This window comes from Psammomys obesus, unplaced genomic scaffold (assembly GCF_907164565.1).
Source record: "Psammomys obesus unplaced genomic scaffold, mPsaObe1.curated_primary_1811, whole genome shotgun sequence".
NCBI classification, from domain to species: Eukaryota; Metazoa; Chordata; class Mammalia; order Rodentia; family Muridae; genus Psammomys; species Psammomys obesus.
In genome coordinates this window covers 15,349,815-15,376,415 of record NW_026596039.1, presented here as the reverse complement: position 1 = coordinate 15,376,415, position 26,601 = coordinate 15,349,815, and the positions used below count along the sequence as shown (strand labels likewise).

Here is a 26,601-nt window from a genome sequence, read left to right as displayed (position 1 = left end):
TCGCCCCTGTGTGACCAATGCCCCGCCCTTAGGGCGTCAGTTCCCGCCCCTTAGCGTTGGGGCCCCGCCCCCAACGCATAATCACTCCCCTGCCTGCCGTCTCGCCCTACCGCGCGGCCCCGCCCCCCTCGAGCCCCGCCCCGGACAGGACAGGTCCACGCCCCTTGCCCGCGGTCCGCCCCTCCCTCCCCAGAGGGCGGCTACCAGGCGGCGGCCGCAGCCGCAGGAAAATGCTGGAAGCGGGCGCGCGCCGGCCGCCGGGGTGCTGAAGGGACAGTTCCTCGGCAGAACTTGGCCCCGAGCGCGCGGGGCGCTTCAGCGATGGAGACTATCTGGATCTACCAGTTCCGCCTCATCGTGATCGGGGACTCCACGGTGGGCAAGTCGTGCCTCCTGCACCGCTTCACCCAGGGCCGCTTCCCGGGGCTGCACTCCCCTGCCTGCGACCCCACGGTCGGCGTGGACTTCTTCTCGCGCCTGCTGGAGATCGAGCCCGGCAAGAGGATCAAGCTGCAGCTCTGGGACACAGCGGGGCAGGAGCGCTTCAGGTAGGGGGCTTCGGCTCTCGGAAGTGCTGGCGCGCGGCGCTCGCTTCCCCGCCGCCCCTCCCCCTCCGGGGCGACTTCCTCCTCCGCAGTTTCTCCTCTCCTGAGCGCGGGTTTCCGTCTCCTCCCCAGTCCCAGCCCTGTCTGCTCCTCCCGGCTTTGGGGTCGATTGGCTGCACCTCTGCCTTTTCCCCAAACTGGACTTCGCTCGCTCAGCACACACACCCTGACTCAACCACCTCCCTCCTAGCACCCCCTCTCCAGCCTTCACCGCCTCTTTCCGGCGCGGGGGAAAATGCCTAGTGGGGTTCCCAGGTCTGTGGTGATCTTGGTTCTCGGCAAGCAGAACTCGGCTGCGGTTGCAGCCTGAGCCCCTCGGAACGGTTCGCGGAGAGGTGCGGTGAGGGTTTCAGCCGCTGACGGCACCGAGTGTGCTCCTCAGAAAATTCTGGGCCACGACCCTCGGGAGTCGGGCCTGGAAAAACAACCAAATGCGACGTCGGAGTCACTGAGACAACTGAGGGGGGGGGGTGTTTGTGTGTAGGGGATGAAGTTGCCTTTAAAAGTTTGTCTTCTTTGATGTTTTGATGTGAAAAAGAGGGTTGTGAGGGTTATCTGCAACTTTTCCTTTATTCTACCGATCGGTTCGTAAGGATACCAATCGGTGCGATGACGAGAGGAAACACTGCTCTAAATGGAGAGGGTCTCAAGTAAACAGTCTCACTCTGGATGCTCACTGAGGAACCTGAAAGATCGTACAAAAACCACTGACGTTACAGAAATAAAAAGTAAATGAAACTTGATTCCTTGGACATCTGAGGTCAAATCGCATTTAAAGCGTATTTCCAGTTTCTGGGGTCCACGAGTACTTTATTTTAGAGGAAGGTAAGGGAGCCAATAATGTGGTGTTTCGTTTCTTAAAAATCACACCATCAGTTGGAACTCGTTGAGGCAGGCATTTTTATATCTCTCAGCAAGTGCTCTGCTTGAGAAATAAAGAGCTCCATTAAGGAACTTCACAAATAAAGCTCAGCTAGCATCCATTCGTTCCGTCTACATCTGTAGAATGTCCAACATTCAAAGCTCTGGCTTCCAGCCAGGCTGTGGCAACGCAGGCCTCTATTCCTAGCACTCAGGAGGCAGAGGCAGACAGATCTCTGTGATCTTGAAAAACAAACAAAACAACAACAACAAAAAAGTTGGCTTCCATTCCTGGATCTGACACTGATTCACAGATATAATAAGGAAACTGCCTCTCTTGATTGTGTGTTAGTTTTCTTACTTTTGTGTGTGAGGTAGAAAAACATTAAGGCCAGTTTCAGAGAAGTGTTAACAGCCATCAATCTTGTTGAGAATTCCGTGAAAATATTTTGGTTCCCTTTTCAGTCAGCCTCCTTCGATTGAAACAGTTTTGTTGTTTGTTTTAACTCGTGCTTCATCTGTAAAATAAAGACGTCCTTGTGATTTCTAGGATTCCTTCTAGTTCAGTCACTTTTGAGATACATTACAGAATCTTCCATTTGTGATCTTAGTCAGAGATGAACTTTGAGATATTTCAGGGTCAGAAAAAAAAAAAAAAACCACTTACTAAGAGTGTTTGCTCTGCCCTTTAAAGATAGTAAAATCCTCCTGTGTCTAACTATTTACTTAAAAGTAACTCCTCTTGACCCTATTGACAGGAAGGTAAAGAATAATTAATTTGTTAACACATAAACCTTTGCTAAGTGAGGGTTTTGAAATGCCTTTGAGAAGAATGTAAATAGCAATTCATTATATATATGTTTATTTTTATTATTAGTATTACTATAGCCACCGAATAACTGCCCCATAATAATGCAAGGACATTTACAGTGGGTCATACTTTGTTTTGTTTGGTCTTTACCAATGATGTCTTCGTAAATACATATTTCAGTAGCTACCTACAACACTTGCCTTTCTAGCATTTAGCAGAATGCTTCAACATAAAACTGCATTCAAAAAGTTACTGTTAACCCATCCCACATCTTGTAGAAAATGCAGCTGTTTACTCTGAATCATGGATCTTCTGGCACGTTTTATTACAGTCAAGGGTACTTGAAGATAATATGCCTGTCATTACCATCATACCCTAAGGAATTTGTGGGAAATGTTGTATTAGAAGGTTTATTGGTGATTAGACATAAAGCAAAAAAGGAACTTACCTTGGAGAACTCATGAGGTCGTTCGGAAGCACAAACAAATATTTTGCAGAACAGTGAAATGACTAGCTGGTAGTAATCATGATTAGTTTTACTTTACAGTATTTAAATTAACATTCTAATGGATTTTAACTAACAGCATAACAAAAAGGAACAAGACCTCCTGGGCATGGTGACACTTGACTATCATTTAAAGATTGAAGCAGGAGGACCATGAGTTCAAGGCCAGCCCAGGCTATACAACCAGACTCTCTCTCAAAAGAGAATAATGCTGGGCATGGTGATACAAGCCTTTACTCCAAGCATTTTGGAAGCAGAAGTGAACAAGTCTCTGAGTTCTAGGCCAGTCCTGTCTACATAAGAGTTCTGGGCCAACCAAATGCTACACATTGAGAAAGTCTGAAAAATAAAAATAAAAGAATAAAATCAGTTGATATTGCTTTGATTTACACAAATATTTAGCATTCCATGAAGAACCCTAGTTCACTAAGGGCCACTATATACCTAGGAAGTGGGAAAGGGGAGTTTAGAACTGTGAATGTTAGAGGGAAACTAGCAGTCCACACTTTTTGTAAATCTTAATTATATTAGGAAAAGTTGAGCAGCTAAAAAAATAAAATCAATGTTTTATGCAGCGTTTGTTTGGCTAGGCTTTTGTTTGTTTGGTTGTTGTTTTCATCTCTCTCTGTAGCTCTGGAAACCCACTATACAGACCAGGCTGGCCTCGAACTCAGAGATGGGGTTAAAGGTGTGCACCATCATACGAGGGGCAAGACACTGTTAATGACTATATAGAAAGGGCTAAAAATATGGAAAAGTGTTAAGTAGAAGAATATTTTTTAATTTTTTTCCGTAAAATATATTTATGTAATATAAAGTGCTAATGTTTGTCCTTCATATGTTGACACCACTATCATGTCCTTCATATGTTCGACCAGATCCATCGGTGTGATTGGCAAGAGGCGTTGGGACTTTTAAAAGGAGGGGTCTATGGTATAAAATTATTGGGTCATTGAATACATCATCCTTGGAAGGAATCAAGTCCTTTCTCATGGGAGGGTCTGCAAAATGGCTTTGAGGATAAAGGGACTTGCTGCCAAACCTGATAACCTAAGTTTGGTTCCTGGGACCCACGCGGTGTGAAGAAAGCATTGGCCCTTACAAGTTGTTCTCAGATCTCCAGGTGTGTACTGAAGTGCCCCCCCGACCATAAATAATTTCATGAAATAAAATTTTAAAAGAAAACTTTAGGATAGAGAATTTTAAAAGCAATTTCTCGTGGACCCCCAAATAGTTCTGTGAAAGTAAGTACTGATAAAAGAATGAGCCTGACCCCTTGCAGCTTTCTGGCACCTTGTCTGCTCTGTGACATCTTCCTCTCAAACATGCTACCACCAGGATATCACCTACCATGTGATAAAGCAAAGGAGACCTCACCAAACCTAGTGTCATGCTGCTAGATGAACTGCTTTCCTTTATACTGTCTCCAGCCCCAGATATTTTGTCATAGGAGCAGAAAGTGGTCCAATATATGAAATGAAAAAAAGTGTAGTAGCAATATTGAACACATACACCATGAAACTTGCGGGTTTCAAGCCAAATTTGGCCTTTTTTTTTCCTGACTGAACTTTTGGGTAGTATAATTATAGTCACTAATTACAACACTCAGAGAAAAATGTCTTCTTCCCCTGGTCCTCTCAAGATGTGTTCTGTAATACACTCACCTCTTGTGATTCTTTTCAAAGGATGACTTGGATAATCAAATGTGTTTAGAAATCCATATAACATTCCCTTAAAATCCCATATCAAAGCATCTAGGAAGCCAGGTATTATGGTGTACGCCTGTGGTCTAAACACCTGGGAAGCAGAGGCAGGATAGTAAGTTTGAAGCCAGCATAGGCTACACAGTAAGACTTCGTCTGAAAATACCAAGGACTAAAGCTGTGGCCTAGTGGCAGAGTTTTTGTTACCATTCCCAAGGCCCTAGGTTTCATCTGAGCACTGGAGGAAGAAAGCTGCAAGAACTAGTGCAGCAAAGAAATATGTTTAACTTCGATTAAATTAGCAGATTTACTTGAGCTGTTTCCAAAATATGCAATCAGGGAGAACTGGTGTCCAAGGAATATGAAGAAGAAGAAGCTCCTTTGATAAGTTGCTTTTTCCCCTCAAAGATTTGGAGCAATAGCAGACCTACATAAATGAGTTAGCTGGCTAATTAACTTAGCAAAAGGTTGTAGGCTGTAGGGGCTATAGTCAGTGAACGCCAGGGCTTCTCCTGTCTCCCTTTCCTCGGTGCTCCGCTTACAGGTGCACGCTGCTGCGCCTGCCTTTTTTACGTGGGTGCTGGGGACCTGGATTCAGATCCTCCTATTGCTAAGCAGGCATTTTCCCCACCCTCCTCTTCTGATTCCTTAGTCCCTTCCAGTGTATTCCTTTTTTTACAGGATCTAGTGTGATGTGGACTCATGTAGATAAGGCTGAAGTACAGCCTCAATGGCAGAAGCTCGCCTCAGATACACAGAAGTGTAGTAAGTGACCCGCAGTGAAAGCTCTTCTGTGAGACTAAGAATGCTGCAAAGGGAAGTTAGGTGGCTGCCAAGAACTTCCCTAGCTGTAAAAGAAAGCATTTTGAAGAAAGATTATATTCTTAAATTATAAGTATTGCCCATCACCTTTCCTTGAAATAGTTTTCAGTGTATGATTAGTGGGTGTCACTGGAGGGAAGGGTTCTTATTTTTTATTAAAGCAAATTTATTTATTTTTATTGAGAAACAAACTCATGAAACCCAGGCTGGCTCAAACTCACTTTGTAGTCATTCCGTTAAAATTCCTGTATAACCTCGAATTCCTGATCCTCCTACCTCCAACTCTCAAGTGCCATTTTCTAAGTAATAGAATGTGTAGAGAGTCTTTGACTTGTCCAAGATCTTGAAGCTTATAGTTGGTTTGCATAAGAACTCAGTTCTCTCTCCTTCCCTCTATTTTTATTTCATGTGTATGTACATGTGTGTAGTGCCGGTGGAAGCCAGAAGAGGGCATCAGATGCCCTGGGTCTGGAGTTACAGACCGATATGTGCTGCCACCTGTGGGTGCTGGAAATGGAATCTGGGTCCTCTGGAAAGAATAGTCTGTGTGTTTTACCTCTGAGCCACCTCTGTAGCCCCACAGAGTCTCTTACAATTGTGTTTAGTGGTCTTTCAATGTCACGCTTCTTGTTATGGTTGAAGCAAATTGTAATGACATTAACAGTTTCTATCCTGGAAAGTATTTCTGTTTCCAAACAACACAACACCCATTCCACAGGACCCAAATTAATAGCCATCCAAACCATTATTTTATTTACTGATATACTCATGAAACTGTTTTCATATTTATCTATTTTATTTGGGTTCTTACATCTACCACCCTTCTCCACCCCAATCCCTCCAACACCCCAACACTAGGTAGGAGAAACAGAAGGTTAGTGGGGAGAGTGGGCATTGAGATCTTTTTCCTGCTGAATAGGGCCGTTGAGTTCCTTGGGGCAAGCCCAATCTTCGCCTTGTCAGGATTATCTCCAATTTCTTCTTATTGTCTCTTTTTCTCCCAACCACTTGACAAACCAGCAACAGCAGGAGCAGAAGCCAGCAGGAGGGACAGCCTTGTCTCCTCTCTTGGGACTGTAGTCTTTTTATTATACCCTCTCCAGAGGCCCCAGAATTAAACTAGTTTCAGCTATCAGAATCACATCCCTGCCAGAGCACACATGAGGCAATAGTCCGCTGCTGTGGACAGTCTGAAGCAGCCCCATATCCCACACCTGGGACTAAAACAAAAACACATTTTCATAACATAACTGGGCTTAAAAAAAAAAGACACGAAAAAATTCTCACTATAGGAAACAAGGGAAAATTGCTTTACATGGTGGTTGCACATACCTGTGGCATCAGGGAATGACAGCTCCTCCCTCTGTGCAACCTTTGGTGACTGTACTGCTACACTCAGTAATAGCAGTGAGCCCTTACAATGAAGAAGGAGTCCTTTTCCTCCCTTCACCATATGGGTCCCAAGGATTGAACTCAGGTCATCAGAGTTTGGCGGCAAGCTCCTTTACCTGCTGAACCATATGACTGGCCCTCCTGAAGTATTTCGTCTGTTTAGATAAGGAGAGATCTTGGAAAGCACAGGCTGGATACACTCCCTAAATATGTTTCAGAAGTACTATGAATACCTTTTCAGTCCTTAGATCCTACATTTTCCCCCTGAAGAAGGAATGGTGACTTACTCGTGGAAATCTTGCGGGGAACAGTAAATTTAGAGACAGGCTGAACAATATAAGGATAAACGATCAGTGTAGTAAATTCCAGGACATGAAATCATATGAAACAAAGCAGTCCAGAAAAAGCCATGTGGGAGTAGGCTGTGGATGCAGAAATGATAGACTTATAAACCAAGAACATTTATCCTTTGCTTATGTTGGGTAGTATTTAATTCTCTCTGATAATCCATTTCACTATGTAAATGATAGAGTGATGTTGAGAAGCGTTACTCTTGTGCAATAGAGTAGAGTCAGGGAGATGGCTCAGTGAGTAAAGAGCTTGCTGTTTCAGTATGCAGACCAAGTTCAGATCCCCAGCACACATGTAAAATGGCATGTATTTGTTTGTTTACTTGGGGTCTTAGTACATAGCCAAGGCTGGTTTCGAACTCATGATCCTCCCTTCCTCAGTGTCTCAGTTTTGGGATTATAGGCATTCACCGCCATAACTAGCTCTGTGGACCTTATTTTATAACAGGAGGAGATGAGCTATACTCAAGTAAGTTGACAATTTTATGGAATGTCAGCCGTATTAATTGCTATGGAGAATGAGAACAAAAATGGCAAATAGAAAGACTACCAAGTTCAAAGTGTTGAGTCTCAGACTCCTAGGCAAGGGCAGGGTCTGAGTCCTGATAGCATGAGAGGGCAGACTTGCCGTAAGCTCCTGAAGTCAGTCCTAAGGGCCAGCATCACAAGGGAGGAGGAGGCGAGTGAAGCGTCAACACAAGGCCTGTTCCCACAAGGGCAGCCAGAACATACTGCCCTGCTGGAAAAGACGCTAATGCATTTGTGGGCTACCAGCCGCCAACAGTCTTCAGCATCAAAGCACTTCTGTCTTCTAAATGCCTATTTTACAGTTGGCAAAGCCACAAGTCGGGCATTTCTAGGCAGAGCATGATTCATTTAGCCCAGGTTGGCGGGTGTCCAGGATTTTTAAGTCTGATGTCCACCCAGCAGAGCTCGTGATGACATGTAAAGGCTCTATACCCTTGCCACTTACATTTAAATATTTATATTTGTCACTGCTATAAATCCCGAGTACTCCAAGGCCTGTGAAGTGTTGTCCTCCACACATCACCTTGTTTTCCGTGCCTGCCAGAAAACTAGGTAGCTGCCTGAGATACCATTTACATTGTTTTAGAACCCCAATAATTGTCCTTTGTGCCAGAAGACTCCAAATTCTCCACAGCAGTTTGCGCCCAGTTTGTTAAATTAATCATACATTAAGTCTTTGTAAATCCAAGTAGTCTCTGAGGCTGGCGGCACTTGCTCATGTATATTATCTCTGGAGAAAAAAATAATTCAATAGCTAATATGTAGCCATGCTGGGCATGCTGGCACACACCTATAGTGCCAGCACTCACAGTTAAGGCTAGCTATAAATATGAGGCCAGACTGGACTTGGAAGAGACAGAGACACATCATAGGACATATAATGCATGTTCTAGAAGCATTTGGCTTGTCAAACAGGAAACAGAACAGTTGTCAAAAGAGACCTAGATTTAGAGACCTGAAAGTCTGAGCAAAATCATCCTTAACAATACTGTTAAAAATTAAAGAGGTGTGACAACTTGAGTCTGAGATGTCCCCCAAAGCTTATATGAAAGGGACGTGGTTGCCAGTTGATGTGTTTAGGACCTAAATGATAGGTTACTCCCCTAATGGTGTCACAATATGATGATAATGTAAGAATGTGAACAATGGTTGGGAGAAATGTCACTGAAGATTTCTTATCCCTGAGTCAGTGTGTTCTTTTCCTCTCTTCATCTCCTTCTGCCTATCACTTTCCTTCTCCATCCCTACAGCCCTCTCCCCTCCCTCTAGCCCTACAGCCCACTCCCCTCCTCTCTATCCCTACAGTCCTCTCCCCTCCCTCTCTAGCCCTACAATCCTCTCCCCTCCCTCTCTATCCCTACAGCCCTCTCTCCCCTCCCTCTCTATCCTTACAGCCCTCTCTCCCTCTCTATCCCTACTATCTTGAAATGAGCAGCTCTGTCCCTCCACACCCTGCCTGCCATGATGCTTTTATCACAGGCCTACACAATGGGACCAAGGACTTTGAGCATAAATCTCTGAAACTATGAGCAAAAACAAATCTTTTCTCCCCTTGAATTGCTTTTCTAGATATTTGTCAGAGTGACAGATAGTCTGAGTGACTAACATAAGGGGATACCCTGCTGATCCCATCTCTCTATAATTTATTATCTTTATTTCTTACAGATACAGAAGGGTCAAGTGTTAGGGTGCCATGACACTTCGATAGACATACCTATTGTCTAATGCTTAAATCTGACTACATAGCCAGGTACAGAGGCGCAAGCCTTTGGTCACAGCACTCAGGGAGGCAGGGGCAGGTGGAGTTCTGTGAGTTCAAGGCCAGCCTGGTCTACAGAGCAAGTCCAGAAAAGTCAAGGCTACACAGAGAAACCCTGTTTTAAAAAACAAAAACAAAAAAAATCTAATCACATTAATTTATCTCAGACAGCATTTTTATGGTGAAAACACACACTTTTCTATAGCTTAAAAAAATACAGTACATTATCATCAGTGGCCATATAGTTAAATAAGCCTTCACCTTGTAAAATTATGTTAAAGGTTATGAAATATTGTAACCTTGATTTCTAGCATTTTTCCTAGACAAAGTTTATGCAAATTCCCCTATCAGTTATTTCAGGGGTGTTCTAGATAAAACCATCTTGAGGTTCTTCATAAAAAGTGGAAGCTGTAGGCAGGTGGTGATGGCTTATGACTTTAATTCCAGCACTCAGGAGGCAGAGGCAGGCCTCATACTTTTGTTTTTGTTTTTGTTTTGTTTTGTTTTGAGACAGGGTTTCTCTGTGTAATAGCTCTAGCTATCCTGGAACTCACTCTGTAAACCAGGCTGGACTTGAACTCACAAAGATTTGCCTACCTCCACTTCCCAAGCGCTGGGATTAAAGGCATGCACCAGCACCACCTGGCACCTCACACTTACGGTCACAGAAGTACATTATTCTATACAAACTTCCTCGACGATTTAAAAAAAATCCATCTTTATTCTTGGCAGGGGCATAAGATACATTAACTATAACTACAAGGTGGTGTACAGGCCTGGCAGCCTGAATTTAATCCCAGAACCCAAGTAAAGGTAGGAGAGAACTGAACCCACACGTCTGTGTTCCGGCCTTCACATGCATCATACATACACAATAATGATAATTATTAATTAAATTTTTGACATATGGTCTCACAATGTATCCCTGGTTGGCCCCGAACTCACTGAGCTCTGCCTGCCTCTGCTTCCTGAGTGTTATCATTAAAGGCACTCACTACCACGCCCAACTGATTGATTTTAGAAGATACTACAACTCAATTTCTTTGGTTTCATCAACATGTCTCCAGATTAAGAGTCATTTCTGGGGGCTGGAGAGATGGCTCAGTGGTTAAGAGCACTGTCTGCTCTTCCCAAGGACCCGGGTTCAATTCCCAGCACCTACGTGGCAGCCCACAGCTGTTTATAACTCTAATTCTAAGGGACTTGAAATCCTCACACCAATGCGCATAAAATAAAAAATTAAAAAAGGAGTCACTTCCTCTGAGAAACTTCACTAAGACCACTGACTCCTGTACATTAATCGGCTGCTCCAAGACCGATAGCAAATGCTCTTGTACAAAACAGGAGGCCGAACGACTAATTGATAAAATGCTAGCGTTTTTGTACTGCTTTTATATCGTGCCCTGGGTTTCATTATTTGGTCACATCTCTTATTTCCTCATCACCCATGTTGGTGACCCTGGCAAAGAAAGATACTGGGTGACCATTCTGTGCCACGAACTTGAAGAGCGGTGGGTATCCATCCGTGAACAGACATGGCCTATCATGCCTCTCCCAGTTAGCAAGCCAGTGGCAGGGACACAGAAAGTGGAAAGGAGGGTTACAGTACCGGCAGTGTTCCTTGGCACTGCTGAGTGCCCACCTGGGGTTGGTTATAACGAATTCACAGGGACATCAAATGATGTACTGCTGAACCACCTCCTCAGCACAGGTCTGCAGCTGTTTCTTTTTACATTTATGTACTTGGGGATGAGGGGCACGTTCATGCTGAAGGACAGCTTGGCCGAGTAAGTTCCTTCCTTCCACAGTGTGGACCCTGAGACTGAACTCAGGTCATGAGGCATGGCAGCAAGCACCTCCACCCATTGAACCACCTCACTGGGTCCCGATACTAGGCCATTAGAGATGAGAAAATGTACAGACAGGCACTGTTGAACAACTCGCCAGAGTGGCTGCTGTGATATTAGCAGAATGACAAGACATGAGAGAGAAAAAGTCAAGTGCTAAAATCTCTCCTCTGTGGAGGATGGCCCAGAGCCACTCTGACAGATGCCAGCAGATGGTTTCTGTGTCAAAGGAACAGGGGATTTGTTTACAGCAAGGATTGGAAGGGGTAACTGGGGTCAGGGTGGGGTGTTCCTGAGGCCAAGTCAGAGAAGATGCCTTTGAAAGTGGGTGAGATTGCACCTTCAAACTGCGAAAGATCCGCAGGCTTCTCCTACATGCAAAACCAGTGGGGCTGAGGATATAACTCACTGGTAGAGAACATGCTTATCAATGAGGACTTGGGTTTAATCCTTAACCCCTAAAGAGAGAGATAACTGCAGATAAAGAAAACCTGGCTCTCCCCTTTGGGAAAGACGGGGGCCGCTGCTAAGAGACCGAACCCTGAATTCCAGTCCTATTATAATGTTCTTTCAGGGTTCTGTATTCCCCTTTGCATTCTGGCCAGTGGATAGTCTCATAGCTAGTAATTCCCCTCTAACATACAAAATTGGGATTTTTTTAAAAATACGCAAGTTGCTAGAAAACATGGTGTTTCCTACAATGTAAGGGATGTTTCTGTATGTGTGTGTGTATATACATACATATATGTATCTACATATCATATATATATATATATATATATATATATATATATATATACACACACACACACATATATCATGCAAGCATTTCAGCATTGAATTTTCCTTTTTTGGGTTATAACTCATTTTTTTAAATTTGGTAACTTAAACATTCACTAAAATAACATAACCCTAAATATCTCGGTGATTTAATGAAGTCAAATTTGTTCGTATTGCATCCAAATTGTGTTGGAAAATTTCATTTCTGTTGTTTGTGTTGTTGTTGTTGTTTGTTTTATTGAGACAATGTTTCTCTGTGTAGCCCTGGGTATTCTGGAACTCACTTTGTAGACCAGGCTCACCTTGAACTCACAGAGATCCATTTGCAGAGGCCTCCCAAATGATAGGATTACAATTTTGAGCCACCACACCAGCTTTTGTGTGTGTGTGTTGGGGGGGGAGGGTAGGGCTCAAGACAGGGCTTCTCTGTGTAACCTTGGCTGTCCTGGAACTCACTGTGTAGAGGAGGCTGGCCTCAAACTCACAGAGATCTGCCTGCCTCTGCCTCCTGAGTGCTGGGATAAAAGGCATGCTCCATCATGTCTGGCTTTTTTGTTTGTTTGTTTGTTTTTTAACATGAGTTCTAGGGACCAAACTCAGGTATCCATGTTTGCATGGCAAGCACGTTACCAACTGAGTTCCAACCTTGAATTTCTCATCCTGCTACCCTCACCTCCTGAAGGATTACAGGAATGTGCCACCATATATGTCAGAACTCAGGACTTCCTGCATGCTAAGCCCCTCTTCCGAGTTACAGCTCTCGTCCCCTATTTGTCTGTCTGCTTTTAACTCAATTTGGAGGAACTCTTCTATCAAATGCTTAAAAATAAGTGTCCATAAGACACTGCAAGGTGACATATACTATATAAGTTCTTAGGCATCTAAGAAACACAATTTTAATATTCTGTCAGTATATGAAATGTGATGTGTTAATCTCAGAATATTTTCATTCACCTAAGACACTTCATATTGGATTTATAAATTCTAGTTAAATGACATTAAGGGATCTTCAAATTTTATTTTGGTGATTCGTTATTCAATGGGGGAGGAAAGGGCATTGTCCTCACGCAACTTTTCTTATTTTTCAGATCAATAACTCGATCGTATTACCGCAACTCAGTTGGTGGATTTTTAGTATTTGACATCACTAACCGGAGGTCTTTTGAACACGTGAAAGATTGGCTAGAAGAAGCAAAAATGCACGTGCAGCCTTTTCAGATTATGTTTCTCCTGGTGGGACATAAATGTGATTTAGCTTCACTTCGGCAGGTTTCAAGAGAAGAAGCTGAGCAACTGTCAATAGACTGTGGAATGAAATATATAGAAACCTCAGCAAAAGATGCTACAAATGTTGAGGAGTCCTTCACAATCTTGACAAGAGACATATATGAACTTGTTAAAAAAGGAGAGATTTGTATTCAGGATGGCTGGGAAGGGGTTAAAAGTGGTTTTGTTCCAAATACTGTGCATTCTTCTGAGGAGGCAGTAAAGCCCAGGAAAGAGTGCCTCTGCTGACTTCAACATGCCAAAGAACTACCACAGACAGTCCACGCCGTCTCTGGAGAAATGTCAACATCTACAGCAGAATGATGCAAGGAACAAACATCCACAGAATATCCAGACCCATGGTAGCACCGTTTCGTAAGGTGTTGGACACAGAGCTCTGCGCTCACCAGACTGGGTAGTCTGCTAAATTATGAGGAAAAGCAGACGACGTTTTTCCTGAAGCCAGTGTCTACAAAATTACATCCGTTCTCACTTTGTTAGCAACATAGCTGACCTTGGTCTCCAGATATGTCAGTACTAATCATCTTTCTTGACGGCTGAAAATAGATTTTTTGGTGCACCTGTGGTATAGCTGAAAGAATGTGTCGGGATGTATATCTCCTGAGCTAACTCATGTTGACCACTAAGTGCAGTTGAAGAGCCAGTGAGATGAGTGGGGGAAGAAGCTTGCGACAAATCTGCAGACTTGAGTTTGCCCCCGAGCCTCTGTGGTAGAAGGGAGACCCATCTCCCTTGAAGCTGTCCCCTGACCTCCGTATGCACGCCATCCTACACTTGCACAAACAAATGCGTGAGTGAGTGCAGGGACACAGAGTAAATCACGTTGAAAATGCGTAATGTTCAACTTGAAGGCTGGGCCGGCGCTCACTGGTGGAATGTTTCTTTAGTTTCTGGAAACCTAGATTCCACCCCAGGGTCAAAGCTAGAGCGGGAAAACAAAGTGCTTAGAAGCAGTGTCAGAAGTTCTGACTAGGACTAATAGATAAAGTTTCTTTTTAAAGCACTGGATCTGCCAGTCTCCAAACACGATCAAATAAGTTTATATTCCTTTTTTGTTCCTGGATTTACTGCTGCTGGAATCACCACATTTGATAAGGTCTGTAAATGTTCTAAGGAGATGTTTTAAGCAAATACAGGGAACAAAAAGGATCACTCCATAGAAAATACTTTGATGTTATAGTGCAGTGTCCAAATTTAGATAAAAACCCCAATGCTTGTATACTGACATTTTCAAAGAAAAAATGCTGCTTGCCTTAAACTAATGCCAAAACTATCAATATACATAATAGTATATTTTCAAATTATCCCATTTCCAGTGAAAGTGTGGAAAAATTATTTGGAACAAGAAAAATGGTGTTAGGCACCCAATTTAGCACTCAGATTTCATTTTACAATCTCATCAGTAGAGGGAAAGAGAAAATACTCAGTTAAGTGCATAAAATAATGTTCAATTTTTTAAAAAACTAATATTTTTGGTTTTTGCAGAGAGCTTTGTTATGTAGTTATGTAGCTCAGATCCACTTGCCTCAGTCTCCCAAATATTGGGTGTAAGCCCCCATGCCCAGCTCCTTAATTTTTTAGCAGGGGAGAAGGGTCTCACTCTGGGAATCCCTGTAGACTTTCAACTCAATATGTTAGACTAGGCTGGATGTGAACTCAGAGATCTGCCTGCCTCTGCAAGCTGGGATTAAAGGTGTGTGCCACCGTGCCTGATTTTTAACTTACTGCTAGAACATGCTTAGAAGGGACATTTGGATCATAGTGTTAAATATTTTACAACATGTATTTCTGTTTTATGCTATAAATCATAGAAGGTTATCTAATTACCCAATGAAGCTGCCTTTTTGAAATTATGAGGCTCTTAAGCTTAAGCAATAGAAACTTCATTTGTATGAAAACCAAAAGTGTAAATATTAAGCAAGAAATCAGAGAACATAGCTCTAAGTTTACCTTTGCTGTACCAGTATTAGACCGTAAGAAAGACCTTTGACCTCTTGAACATCATTTTTTTCTGGTTGATAAAATGAACCTTCCAGACTCATGTATTGAATTCTATGACATTATTTTGAAAGCAGATAGTGTTGAAAATATTTGAATACAGAAAACATTATACAAGTATGTTGCTGACTCTGAACATATCATTATATTTACAGTAGATAGAATTTTTTTCTTGTGCTCTTTCTTTTTATTTCTGTGTGGTGGCACCAGAAGACAGTGTGCATTTTCATGGACCCAGGGGAGTTCTTGGTTGTCGTTTGCCCTCTGTCCTTTTTTGGCTTTTCGAGACAGGGTATCTCTGTGTAGCCTTTTCTGTCCTGGACTTGCTTTGTAGACCAGGCTGGCCTTGAACTCACAGAGATCCGCTTGCCTCTGCCTTCCTGAGTGCTGGGGCTTGTCCTTCTATCTCTCTTGAGCCACTGTTGAATCACTTTCTCTAAAGCATAAGCAATAGAGCAGAAAGGCCTTGGAGACTTAATCCAATCAGTCATATTTCAAAGTGTTTTGTGCATCTTTGAAGCGGGCATTTAACTGTATTTTAAAATATTAACACTTGTGTACACCTTCTAGGGTTGTGTATTTTTAATAATGCATATGAAAATACAAATTATGTCACTGTGAAAGTTTTGAATATTTATATTGTCAATATTTTTATATCCCCAGGGTGTTTTGTGGGAATGAATTCAGACTGTCCCTCCCACATGAAGCAGTCTATTTTTGCGGTTACAGGTCTAAATCTTACACTACAATCTCTCATCACATCCAAAATGGAGTGACATAAAATGCTGAATATCTAACAGTTTCAAGTAGAGTTACTTGTGTCTACTTGTCAAGCCAAAAAACTGAAATTTAAGGTGTAATTTCATTTTCAGTGGACACCTTTTATAATATTAATGCTGGATAAAGACTAGAGTCTGGTCTGAAGGATAGGCTGTGGCCCAAACTCAAAACGGAAGCTGGGATGACAAGTGGGAAGGCAGGGTTCCCAAAAGCTGATACTTGCACAAGCAAATTCTATAACTGTGTTTCTCCGACTCTTTGATTACTAGGGTGTGTGTGGGTATGTGCACATGATTGAGAAGTGTGAAAGGATAAGTAAAGCTGGACTAAGTTGTTTTTACCCTATAGAGATATTAAGTCAGTGATAAACTGGGCATGATGACACACACCTTTAATATCAGCACTCTGGAGGCAGAGGCAGAGGCAGAGGCAGAGGCAGACAGATTTCTATGAGTTTGAGGCCAGCCTGGTCCACAAACTAAGTTCTAGGACAGCCAGGGCTATGCAGAGAGACCCTCTTAGTGAGTGATGACTAGTAAAGTCACCCAAGTTAGACTGCCAAACATGTATACCCTTATAACCTTAACCCAAACTCTGTCTATATACAGATATATAATTGACCTATTTTTATACATTGTTATAGAGGATGCGGAAGATAATGCCAAAACAGTCAAAATATTTGCTCTAGGCAAAAACATTTTGCCCAGGTTTCTTAGAAAATCCCAGCACTCAGGAGGCAGAGGTAGGTGGATCTCTGTGAATTTGAAGCTAGTTTGGTCTACAGAACAAGTTCCAGTTCAGCCAGAGTTAAAAAAAACAAAAACAAAAACAAAAACAGACATACCTTATTTTATATTACTACATTTAAATTTATTTAATCTTATTTAAATACTAATAGACGATGTAGCTACCAAATTAATTACGAAATTTTAAAATGAATAAAAACACACCCAGTGTACAATAAACTTGTGCCTGATTGAAACTGCTTATCCACAGTGCTGATGCTCTCAGAACATGGAATAGTGTGATGACTCACTGTATGGAAGCTTAAACAAGATGTTCACGTGGTCAGAATGCTTTTCAATGTGACCTTTATGTTTTTTGCATCACCGTAGGAGCAAGTAAGAGAGACTTTTTAAGTCTGGAAACTTGAGGGTTTTGGTTTCCAAAAGCGTTAAGCACTTCACGAGCTTTTCACCTCATTGAAAAACTGAATCCCGATTAGTAAAACATTTCAAGAATGATGCATGTTTTTACACTGCCCTTGGTTCAATGAAATGCAGAACTTCTGAGTCCTCTGCATTTGCATAATTACTTAGATCTGATGAAATAAAGAAAATATAAGCAAGACGAAAAAGATCCATCTGATAAGCTGACTCATTGGTTTTCTCATAGCTTCCCAGAAAGAGTTAGACTGGAAATGCAAAAGAAACATCATCATTCTAGAGGGAAAGCACTTACGGCTAGAGCTTCTGTATTTTAAAGTAGTGGAGTAGCAGGGCCAGGTTCGCTGGTGCACGCTGGAATCCAGAGACAGCAGGGTCATTGTTCCGAGCAAAATCCCTTTATCAGTCAGTCAACAGTAGAACAGATGCCCAACCAGAGCTTACTCTTAGAAATCCCATGGGTGATGAATAGCCGTTTATGCCTCAGAACCTTTCCAAACCTCAAATGTTTCCACCAACCTTTTCCTGGGCACTCAGTCTTCACCTGTGTGACTTGGTACCTCTGTAGCGTCAGGAACTGCAGGCCTGGGTCAGGAGCTGTTGCAATCCGCATCAATCACTACACATTCTAGTTCACTTGCTGCATACAATAATGCTAAAAAGTAAAACAAAAATATTTTAAAGACATAATACAAGAGAATGTACCTTATCTCTCTGGGTAAAAATTTTGTTCCTATTAAAGCAGTGCCTAATACATTGTTGTAACTGTGACATTCAGTGACTACTAGCAAGGATATGCTGTTGAATTAGGTCTTTTAACTGTGAGTTCCACATATTTAATTTTAACTTATACATTCCATGGGAGAATAAATGTTTTGCTGCCATCATCTCTTGGTATTTTTTCCAGAATGACGAAAAGAGTAAAATATGGTTATAAACTTGATATATGTTATCAATGCAACCTGTTTTAAAATTAAGATTGTCACAAAAACCTTCAAAACTGTGAACTAAAATAAACCATTTAAGAAGTTAATTACTCAGATGTTTTGTTATAGAGATAGAAAGCTGAAAACATTCCTGATCACACACATTTCATTTCTTTACTATATAGAGTAAACCTTTTGGTTATCGTTCTATTTCACAACCAGGACATTAATTACTCAGGGCTAGACAAAGAGACAGAACCAGCATTATGCTTATAAATGAAGATATTTGTTATGTTGTGCTTGTTGCATAGCCAGTTTGAGCCTCACTTCTCTCAGGGAGGGTGTTAATTCCAAAATCTTCAGGATGGACACTCAAAAGGACTACCGCTTCAGCTGAACTCCAAGGGCCATCTGCCTAGAAACAATCAAAAAAGCCAATATTGTCAGTGAAGTCCAAAGGTGGTCTTCTGGAGAACTCCACTTCCCTCAGAGCAGCTCTTTCATTCTATTTAGTCCTTCGATTGATTCGATGACAACCACCCACATTATGAAGGCTGATACACTCTACTCAAAGTCCACTAATTTAAATGTTAACATCCTCTGTGGGGCACTCAGGAAGAAGAGGCACACAGCTCTATGTGAGCCTGGTTTACACGATGAGGTCCAAGATGGCCAGGTCTATGTGGAGAGACCCTGCCTCAAAAAAAATAAGACAAGAAAAAGTTAATTTCCAAATACATTGAAAAGAAACATCTAGAATAATGCCATGGCTCAGCAAGGTTAACACGTTAAATTAGTTGGTTTGTGCTGATTCCTTTCTAAACCACAGAAATGGAAGAGGAAGTTGTGCTTCCTCAGCTTCTCCACCTGTGATGGAGAGAATGTTTAAAGAGACAAGAGGGAGCTGGGCGTGTTTGTGTACACCTGTAATCCCAGCACTCGGGAGGCAGAGACAGGCAGATCTCTGTGAGTTCAAGGCCAGCCTGGTCTACAAAGCAAGTCCATGATAGCCAAGGGTACACAAGAAAACTGTCTTGAAAAATAAAAAACCAAAAAGACCAATACATACATATATACACAAGAGAAGGGGAGAAATGACCCTTTGAAGATATAATGCCCATTGCAGCTTTACCACCACAGTTTAAATGCCTTAAGCCTTATTTTTTCCTGTTATGCCTGTTCTCAATTCTTTTCACTTAAAATTACACTTTCTGAAATCATCAGTACATTGTACTTATTACAGACAGCCACTAACTGAAGCTCAGTGGAGCAGGAGTCTCAAGCAGAAATGATCCTAGGGATCTACACAGAAGAGAACAGATTCCTGCACGTTGGCCTTTGACTTCCACACACGCACTGCGGTCGGTATGCAAACATACATACAAAAGGAAGCTGAACGTGCTAGCATACACCTGTAACTTCAGCCTTGGAGAGGTAGAAAAAATTCACAAAGTTCCACGCAAACCAGGGCTACACAGTGAGATCCTGTCTTGAAAACTAGTAGAGGAAGTGACAATATTTGGGTATTAATATGACCTCAATGCTTAGACCTATGAAACCTGGCAATGTTTTAATTGTATAGGTAATGTGCTGGCTAATTGTAAGTCAACTTGGCACAGGCTAGAGTCATCTGAGAGAAAGGAGCTTCAACTGAGAAAATGCTTATGTGAGATCTTGTTGTAGACAAGCCTGTTGGGTTCGTCTAAATTAGTGATGGGGGGGGGGCAGCTCTCACATTGTGGGTGGGGCACTCCTTGGCTGGTGATCCTGGGCTCTATTAGAAAGCAGGCTGTGAAAACCATGAGGAGGAGCCAGGAGCATTGGCCCACACCTGTCATCACAGCACACTCGGGGAGAAGGCAGAGGCAGGCAGACCTCTGTGAGTTCGAGGCCAGCCTGGTCTACAAAGTGTGTCCAGGACAGCCCATGGCTGTTACACAGAGAACCCCTGTCTCAAAAAATCAAAAGAGAAAGAAAGGATGGAAGGAAGGAAGGAAAAGAAGGAAGGAAGGAAAGAAAGAAAAAAGAGAAAACCATGAGCAAATGAGTAAGCCCGTAAGCAGCACTTCTCCATGTCCTCTTCATCGCCTCTGGCTTCCAAGTTTCCACTCGATTTGAGATTTGAGTTCCTGTATTGTCTTCCTTCAATGGAGAGAGTGGCTCAGGATATGTAAGTGAAATATCTCCCTCCAAAGTTTCCTCTTGGTCATGGTGTTTCATCATAGCAATAGTAACCCTAACTAAGACAGTTAAGTAACTTATTAAGTATCAAAAATGAAACACAGACCCCTGTCATTGTACTTTAGCTAACTACTGTTGTACTTGGGCACAATAAAAATGTTCTAGGAAAACTTTAGATTTAATTCTCCCAAGAAATTTGAGTTCTGGAGGTTGGAGCAATGGCTCAGTGGTTGAGAGCAGTGGCTGCTCTTCCAGAGGACCTGAGTTTAATCCCAGCACATGCTGGCTCACAACCATCTGTAATAGCAGTCCCAGAGGAATTGTACCTTTTTATGACCTGGAGGTCATTACACACCTGTATTGCACATCTATACAGGTGAAACACCTGTACACACAGAATAACATAATAAAACAATTCTTTTGTTTTTTTGAGACAGGGTTTCTCTGTGTAGCCTTGGCTGTCCTGGACTTGCTTTGTAGACCAGGCTGGCCTTGAACTCACAGTGATCTGCCTGCTTCTACCTCCCTGAGTACTGGAATTATGGGTGCGTGCTACCACACCCGGCTAATAAGATAATTTTTAAAATAAGAAATTGAGTTCTGCATAGTTAAAGATCTCTAAATTCCATTAACAAAATATTACTTCCCTTTGGTCCATTCTTATTTTGAAAAATCTTAACTGAGAGAATTTAAAAACAAATTTTATATAGTTTCTTCTCCTCCTCCTCCTCCTCCTCCTCCTCCTCCTCTTCTTTTTTGGGGGGGCAAAATTTCTCTAACAGCCCTAGCTTTCCTGGACTGTCTCTTTAAACCAGGTTGGCCTTGAAGTCACAGGGTCCACCTGTGAGCATCATGATGCCCTGCTCTATGTTGTTGTTTTCTATGTAATGCTAATTAGTAGCTGAAGTTGGATTTTTGTGAAACTTAAACGTAGGCAACCATTGTGGGGTTATGGGTGAGAAAACAAGCGTTTGAGGTGCTGGCGGTTATTTACTCCGAGCACTTGGCAGGCTGAAGCAGGTACATCTCGGAGTTCCAGGCCGGCCAGGGCTTATGTACAGAAGCCCCGTCTCCACGCTCCACCCGACCCAGCAAGACAAGAAGTGCCGGAAGTGTGTTTCTTTGAATTTGTCCTCTTATTGTATCAAGTTCTGGTGACCACAGAAGTTAATTGTTACACCACTCTAGCACGGGAAATAGCATTTGGAACGCTCACCATCTCAATTCTTGCAAGCTGAACAGTGGCCGCTGGAGGGTAGCAGAGTGCCAGGTCGAAGAACGCAGCCCTCAAATTCCTGACTGTAGCTGCTTGGGAAGCGGCAAGCCTGATTTGGACACTGAACCAAAGGGGTCTAGAGGGTAAACAGACGGGTCAAATAGAAACATCAGAAAACCCAGAACAATCTCCAGCTTTATTACTTCTCTCCTACAGGAAGAGAGCTAGGGGACATCAGGAGAATAAGGCAGGAAGTCCATGTTTGTGTGGGTAAGAGGCAGAGAGGAACTAGTCTTGGGTGAGGCCGCCTCTGGGGAATAAAGAACAATTAGGTTTGGAAGAGAGGTTTTGTTTTGCAGACTAAGATTCACATCTGGAGCCTTTTGCCTCTGTTTTCTTTGATGTTTTTCTCCTGAAATCATCCTTCAGACAGAATAAGCATTCAGTCTGAAATTGGCACCCCAGTTATGTCAATCACCCATGCTGTGGTGGAAGATAATTAGCTTCCAAAGAAGTTCACATGCTGCCAAGTTGGTTAAAGCAAAAGGTCAGGTGAAACATGTTGGTTACGAAAACCATGTAAGTGGTCCATGGGTTTTTCAAGTTGTGATGCTCTGGTTTCTGTTTCTGTAATATTTGGAACTTTTAAACATTTTTCGAATATTTCAGCCTTTAAAGATTGCTTCCTGCCACATAAATAGTATTATTGGTTAACAGCAGTTCATGAAGAACCTTGAAAGAATTGATGACTATTCGACAGTTACTTTGAAAAGATTACCCACAAAGTGGTCAGCTCCCTGTTAGCCTATGCCAACCCTGGACGCTGGCCATCTTCCAGCCAGGGGCAGGCAAAATGCCAAACTTGTAGTGCCTAAAGCTTTATGTCACTCGCCAGAGGAAACGAGGTTACCCTCAGGACACTGCTCATTTAGACACCTGGAAACTCCCTTCCAATACTGTCTTCCTTTCTGCAGCTATGGCCTGTACCTGCAAACTCTTCCAAGTTTCCAAGTGAAGTGTGGTTGCCTCCATGTCACTGCTTTTTCTGCATCTCTCTCTAAAATGGTCCATGTGGCACCAAGCTTGGAGTTGTTCTGGGGACTTCTTTGCTTTTCATTGCCACTTCTAGGTCACATTATCTTCCCCTCATCTGTTAAAAACCCAAAACTATTTTTTTGTTGTTTTGTTTTGGCACAAGATTATCCTATGCAGCCCAGGCTCATAGCCTCAACCCCCGGAATCCTTCTATCTCAGCTTCCCAAGTGCTAAGATTACAGGCATGTACCACCACACCCAGCTCAAGGCTCCTCATTCTCTCTTTTTTTTTTTTTTTTAAAAAAAAGTTTTTAAATTTCACTTTGAAACTTGTGTTAATGGAATAACTATCCATTAACTTCTATTTTCACAGTCATGCACAGACCCTTCCAGGTCATATGTGTTCATTTCTTAATGGAATTAGGTATTGACACCATTATCATTGGCTCCAACAAATTCCACGTCATAATACTTAATTATTTCAATATCCATGTAGTGGCTTATTAATATGTTAATGTTTCCATAAAGATTTTTTTCTTTGCTGAAGTGTATGTCTGTGATTCAGTGTAGGTGCATGCCTACATGCCATCGTGCTCATGTGGAGGTCAGAGAACAACCAAACTTGAGCGTCTGTCTTTTCCCTCCACCTTGCTTGAGGCAGGTCTTTCTTGTTTTGCTTCTATGCTTCATACTCCAGGCCCTTGAGCTCCAAGAGATCTGCCTGTCTGCTTCCCATGTGCTGGAGGAGTGTATTACAGACATGTATTTTCATGTCCAACCTTTACATGCGTTCCAGGGATCCAGATTTAGGTGACCAGACTTGTGTAACAAAAGCTTTTGGCCACTGAGCTATCTTCCCAGCCCAGTTAAGCAGTCCCAGGGACCTAAAGTTAGGTCACCAGGCTTGTGTGACAAAACCTTTCAGCTACTGAGCTATCTTCCTAGCTCTGGTGATCACCCTGAGAACTCAGCATTATGAACCAGAAGACTAGGGACTGATGTGCCACACTCGCTTTTTAACCTCCTAGTCCTGGAAATATTTGCTTCCTCAGATTATATTGAACTTGCCTGTGACCCTTGCGTGATTCTGGACCTTTGAAGAAGACCCTGAAGTCACAGCAGAAAGAACTGCCCTTGTTGGGTGGGACGTTGTCACAGGGAATTGGACCTCATAGAATGTTTACCACAGTGGCTGCTGAAATGAGATGTAGGCCAACTGCACATGACTGGCCATCAAACATGTTTGGATGCCTGGGGTTTCAGTTCCCGGATCTGCTTTCCAGTGTTCTTTCTTGATTCCAGCTTAGCCTTTGGCATTACAATGGCTACTACTACTAACAGCTTCCAGCAGTGCTTCCGTCCACTCCTGATTACAGCGTTTTGATCCTCCACTAGTTCAGCTGAATGGAATGGTTGGTCATCATCTTTACTCCCTTGCAAGTTTGCTTAATCCCCATCATTTTCACTCAGCAAAACTGCCATCCTAGTTAGCACAATCCTATTCTATCCCTACTCAATGTCTGTACCTAACTGAATATAGCTGCAGAATCAGAACCTACCACTTACAAGCTTGTAACATCGTGTACAAATCAACAGCCCTACTAAATCTTTGTTTCAAAGGTCTCAATTAACATTTGGAGTGAGGTGGAATCCTGAGGCAGGATGGAGCGTTCCTGGCCAGCCTGAGCTGCAAAGCAAGACCCTGCCTCAAATAAAAACTCTGGCTTACTGGTTGCAAGATGGCACTTATGGCCACCCAGGAATCATAGCACATGTCTGTAGTCTCTTTATTCTTCCACCACCGAACATAGCAATGTGTTATGTTCTATTCTTTCTGCTTAAATTTCTCAACATCGAGGTTGGGGATTTAGCTCAGTGGTTGAGCACTAAGGCCCTGGGTTCCATCCTCAGGTGGGGGTGGGGGTGGGTTCTCAACATCCTATCATTTGATGACCTTGACTTCAAGTAGGAAAGGAAATCAATCAACAGAACCTTCAGCTTGCCTTGCCATCTGCTTTCTGAGTTGCAGAGTGGTGCCAAGGCAGTGTCTCTGCTTTCATTCTCTTGCTGAGAGTATGAAAACAGAAACAGAAACCTTGAAATATGATGGGAAAGTAAGGCCAAGCTCCAAATATAGGCTGGAGAGACTACCAGCTGCTCTTCCAGAAGACCCAGGTTCAGCTCCTCGCTCTCACATGGAATCTCACAACCATCTGTAACTCCAGTTTCAGGGGATCTGACACCATCTTCTAGTCTCCACAGGCACTGCACAGACATGGTGCACAGACTTACATGATACAGGTATTGGGGTTATCTAAAATTTATTATGTATTCAAACGTTAATTACTTGCCCCATCCATGATCCTGCTTTACAAGCAAATCCTAACCAAGATAATATGAACCTTGCTTTCCAAATGGTTCCTGAATGGATAATAGAAGTTGCTGACAGCCTATAGTTGAGCAGAGAAGTGGAAGGAAAGACTTCCTGGGAGAAAGAAAGGAACTCTGGGAAGAAGAAACAGGAAAGGTTTTTCCCACCAAGAGACAGGAGAGGAGATAGACAAGACTACAGGCCTGGAAGGCATAGCTACCCACGTGGCTGGATGGGGCTATGTGGTCAGGTTAACTTGGATGAGCTAGTTGAGAGTCTGCCCAGATAAAGCCTAAGCTTTGAAATAGTAAAAGGTTTTGCCATTTTTTAAAAAAGTTTTTTCAAGACAGTGTTTATCTATGTAGTCTTGGCTGTCTTGTACTCCCTTTGTAAACCAGGCTGGCCTCAAACTCTCAGAAATCTGTCTCTGCCTCCTTGAGTGCTGGAATTACAGGTGTGTGCCACTGCGGCTGGCTCGGTGGGGCATTTTTATTTTTAAAGACTAAGGGGCACCCTAAGTTTTAGGTGTTTTCATTAGGAGACATTAACCACTGGTGTTCTACAACGTACAGTGTCTCTTGATGTAGTCCTGTTTATCCTGGAACTAGCTAAGTAGATTAGTCTAGGCTCCAGCTCAGAAATCCTCCTCCCTTGACTTCCAAGTACTGGGGGATAAGACGCATGCACCACCACAGCCAGCTTACACACTTACACACACAGTTAACAAAAGGGGGGCTGGAGAGAAGGCCCAGCAGTTAAGAGCGCTGGCTTCTCTTGCAGAATACCTTGGTTCAATTCCAAGCATCTACCTGGCATCTAACAACCATATGTAATTCCAGCTCCAGGGACTCCAATGCCCTCTTCTGACCTCTGGCTGGGTGGTGGTGGCACATGCCATTGATCCTAGTACTTGGTAGGCAGAAGCAGGTGCATCTCTGAGTTTGAGGCCAGCCTGGTGAGTTCCATCATAGCAGGGCTACACAGAGAACTCTGTCTCAAAAAACCAACCAACCAACCAACCAAACAAACAAACAAACAAACAAAAAAAAAAACAAGAGAGAGATTCAAATGCATGGCTATGAGTGTTAGGATTTTGGAACAAAACCTGCCTCTGGTTGCCTAGCAACTTATAATGTTATCATGTGTCGAAGACCAGGTGACCACACCTGGAAGGCGTGGTTACCTTGCCCCTTAAAGGGACAACCCGACATGTGGTCTCTTGCTCTCTCTTGGTCCTCTCTTCTCTTGCTCTCTTGGTTCCTTTCTCATCGGGGCACCCCCTCTTCTCCCCATCATGTCCTGCTCTCCCTTCCCTCCCTCTCTTCATATCCACCTAATAAACCTCTTTTGTATATAAGATCTGTCATATGCCTAATCGTCTTTATTACTTAGCTTGTCCCATAACTTTACAATGAGCAGTGACATACCTGTGGCCCCTACATTAGGAAAGCTGAGACAAGCATGAACCCTAGTCCTCCTTGGACTTGAGCCAAGCCTGCCCTACAGAGACCATCAGTGAGAAGATGCACAGGGGCTCATCAGTAGCAACAGCAGTGGTACCCCAGCAAGAGAAGGCTGGCTGAAGGACTCATGGATTACTGTGGGTTACGCAGGGCTGGATGGGGGAGTTCTTTCATGCCACTGTACCCAACTAGTTAGTTACTTTTCTCCTTGCTGT

At 42.9% G+C, this 26,601-nt stretch overlaps 1 protein-coding gene across 1 annotated transcript; it reads left to right on the top strand.

Annotated features, from left to right (window-relative positions):
- The first annotated feature begins 276 nt into the window (after positions 1 to 276).
- Positions 277 to 13,758, top strand: Rab39a (RAB39A, member RAS oncogene family). Its single transcript, XM_055622258.1, has 2 exons — positions 277 to 548; positions 13,052 to 13,758. The coding sequence occupies exons 1-2, from the start codon at positions 322 to 324 to the stop codon at positions 13,476 to 13,478; spliced, it is 654 nt and encodes a 217-aa protein (XP_055478233.1). The 5' UTR covers positions 277 to 321; the 3' UTR covers positions 13,479 to 13,758.
- The last annotated feature ends 12,843 nt before the right edge of the window (positions 13,759 to 26,601 follow it).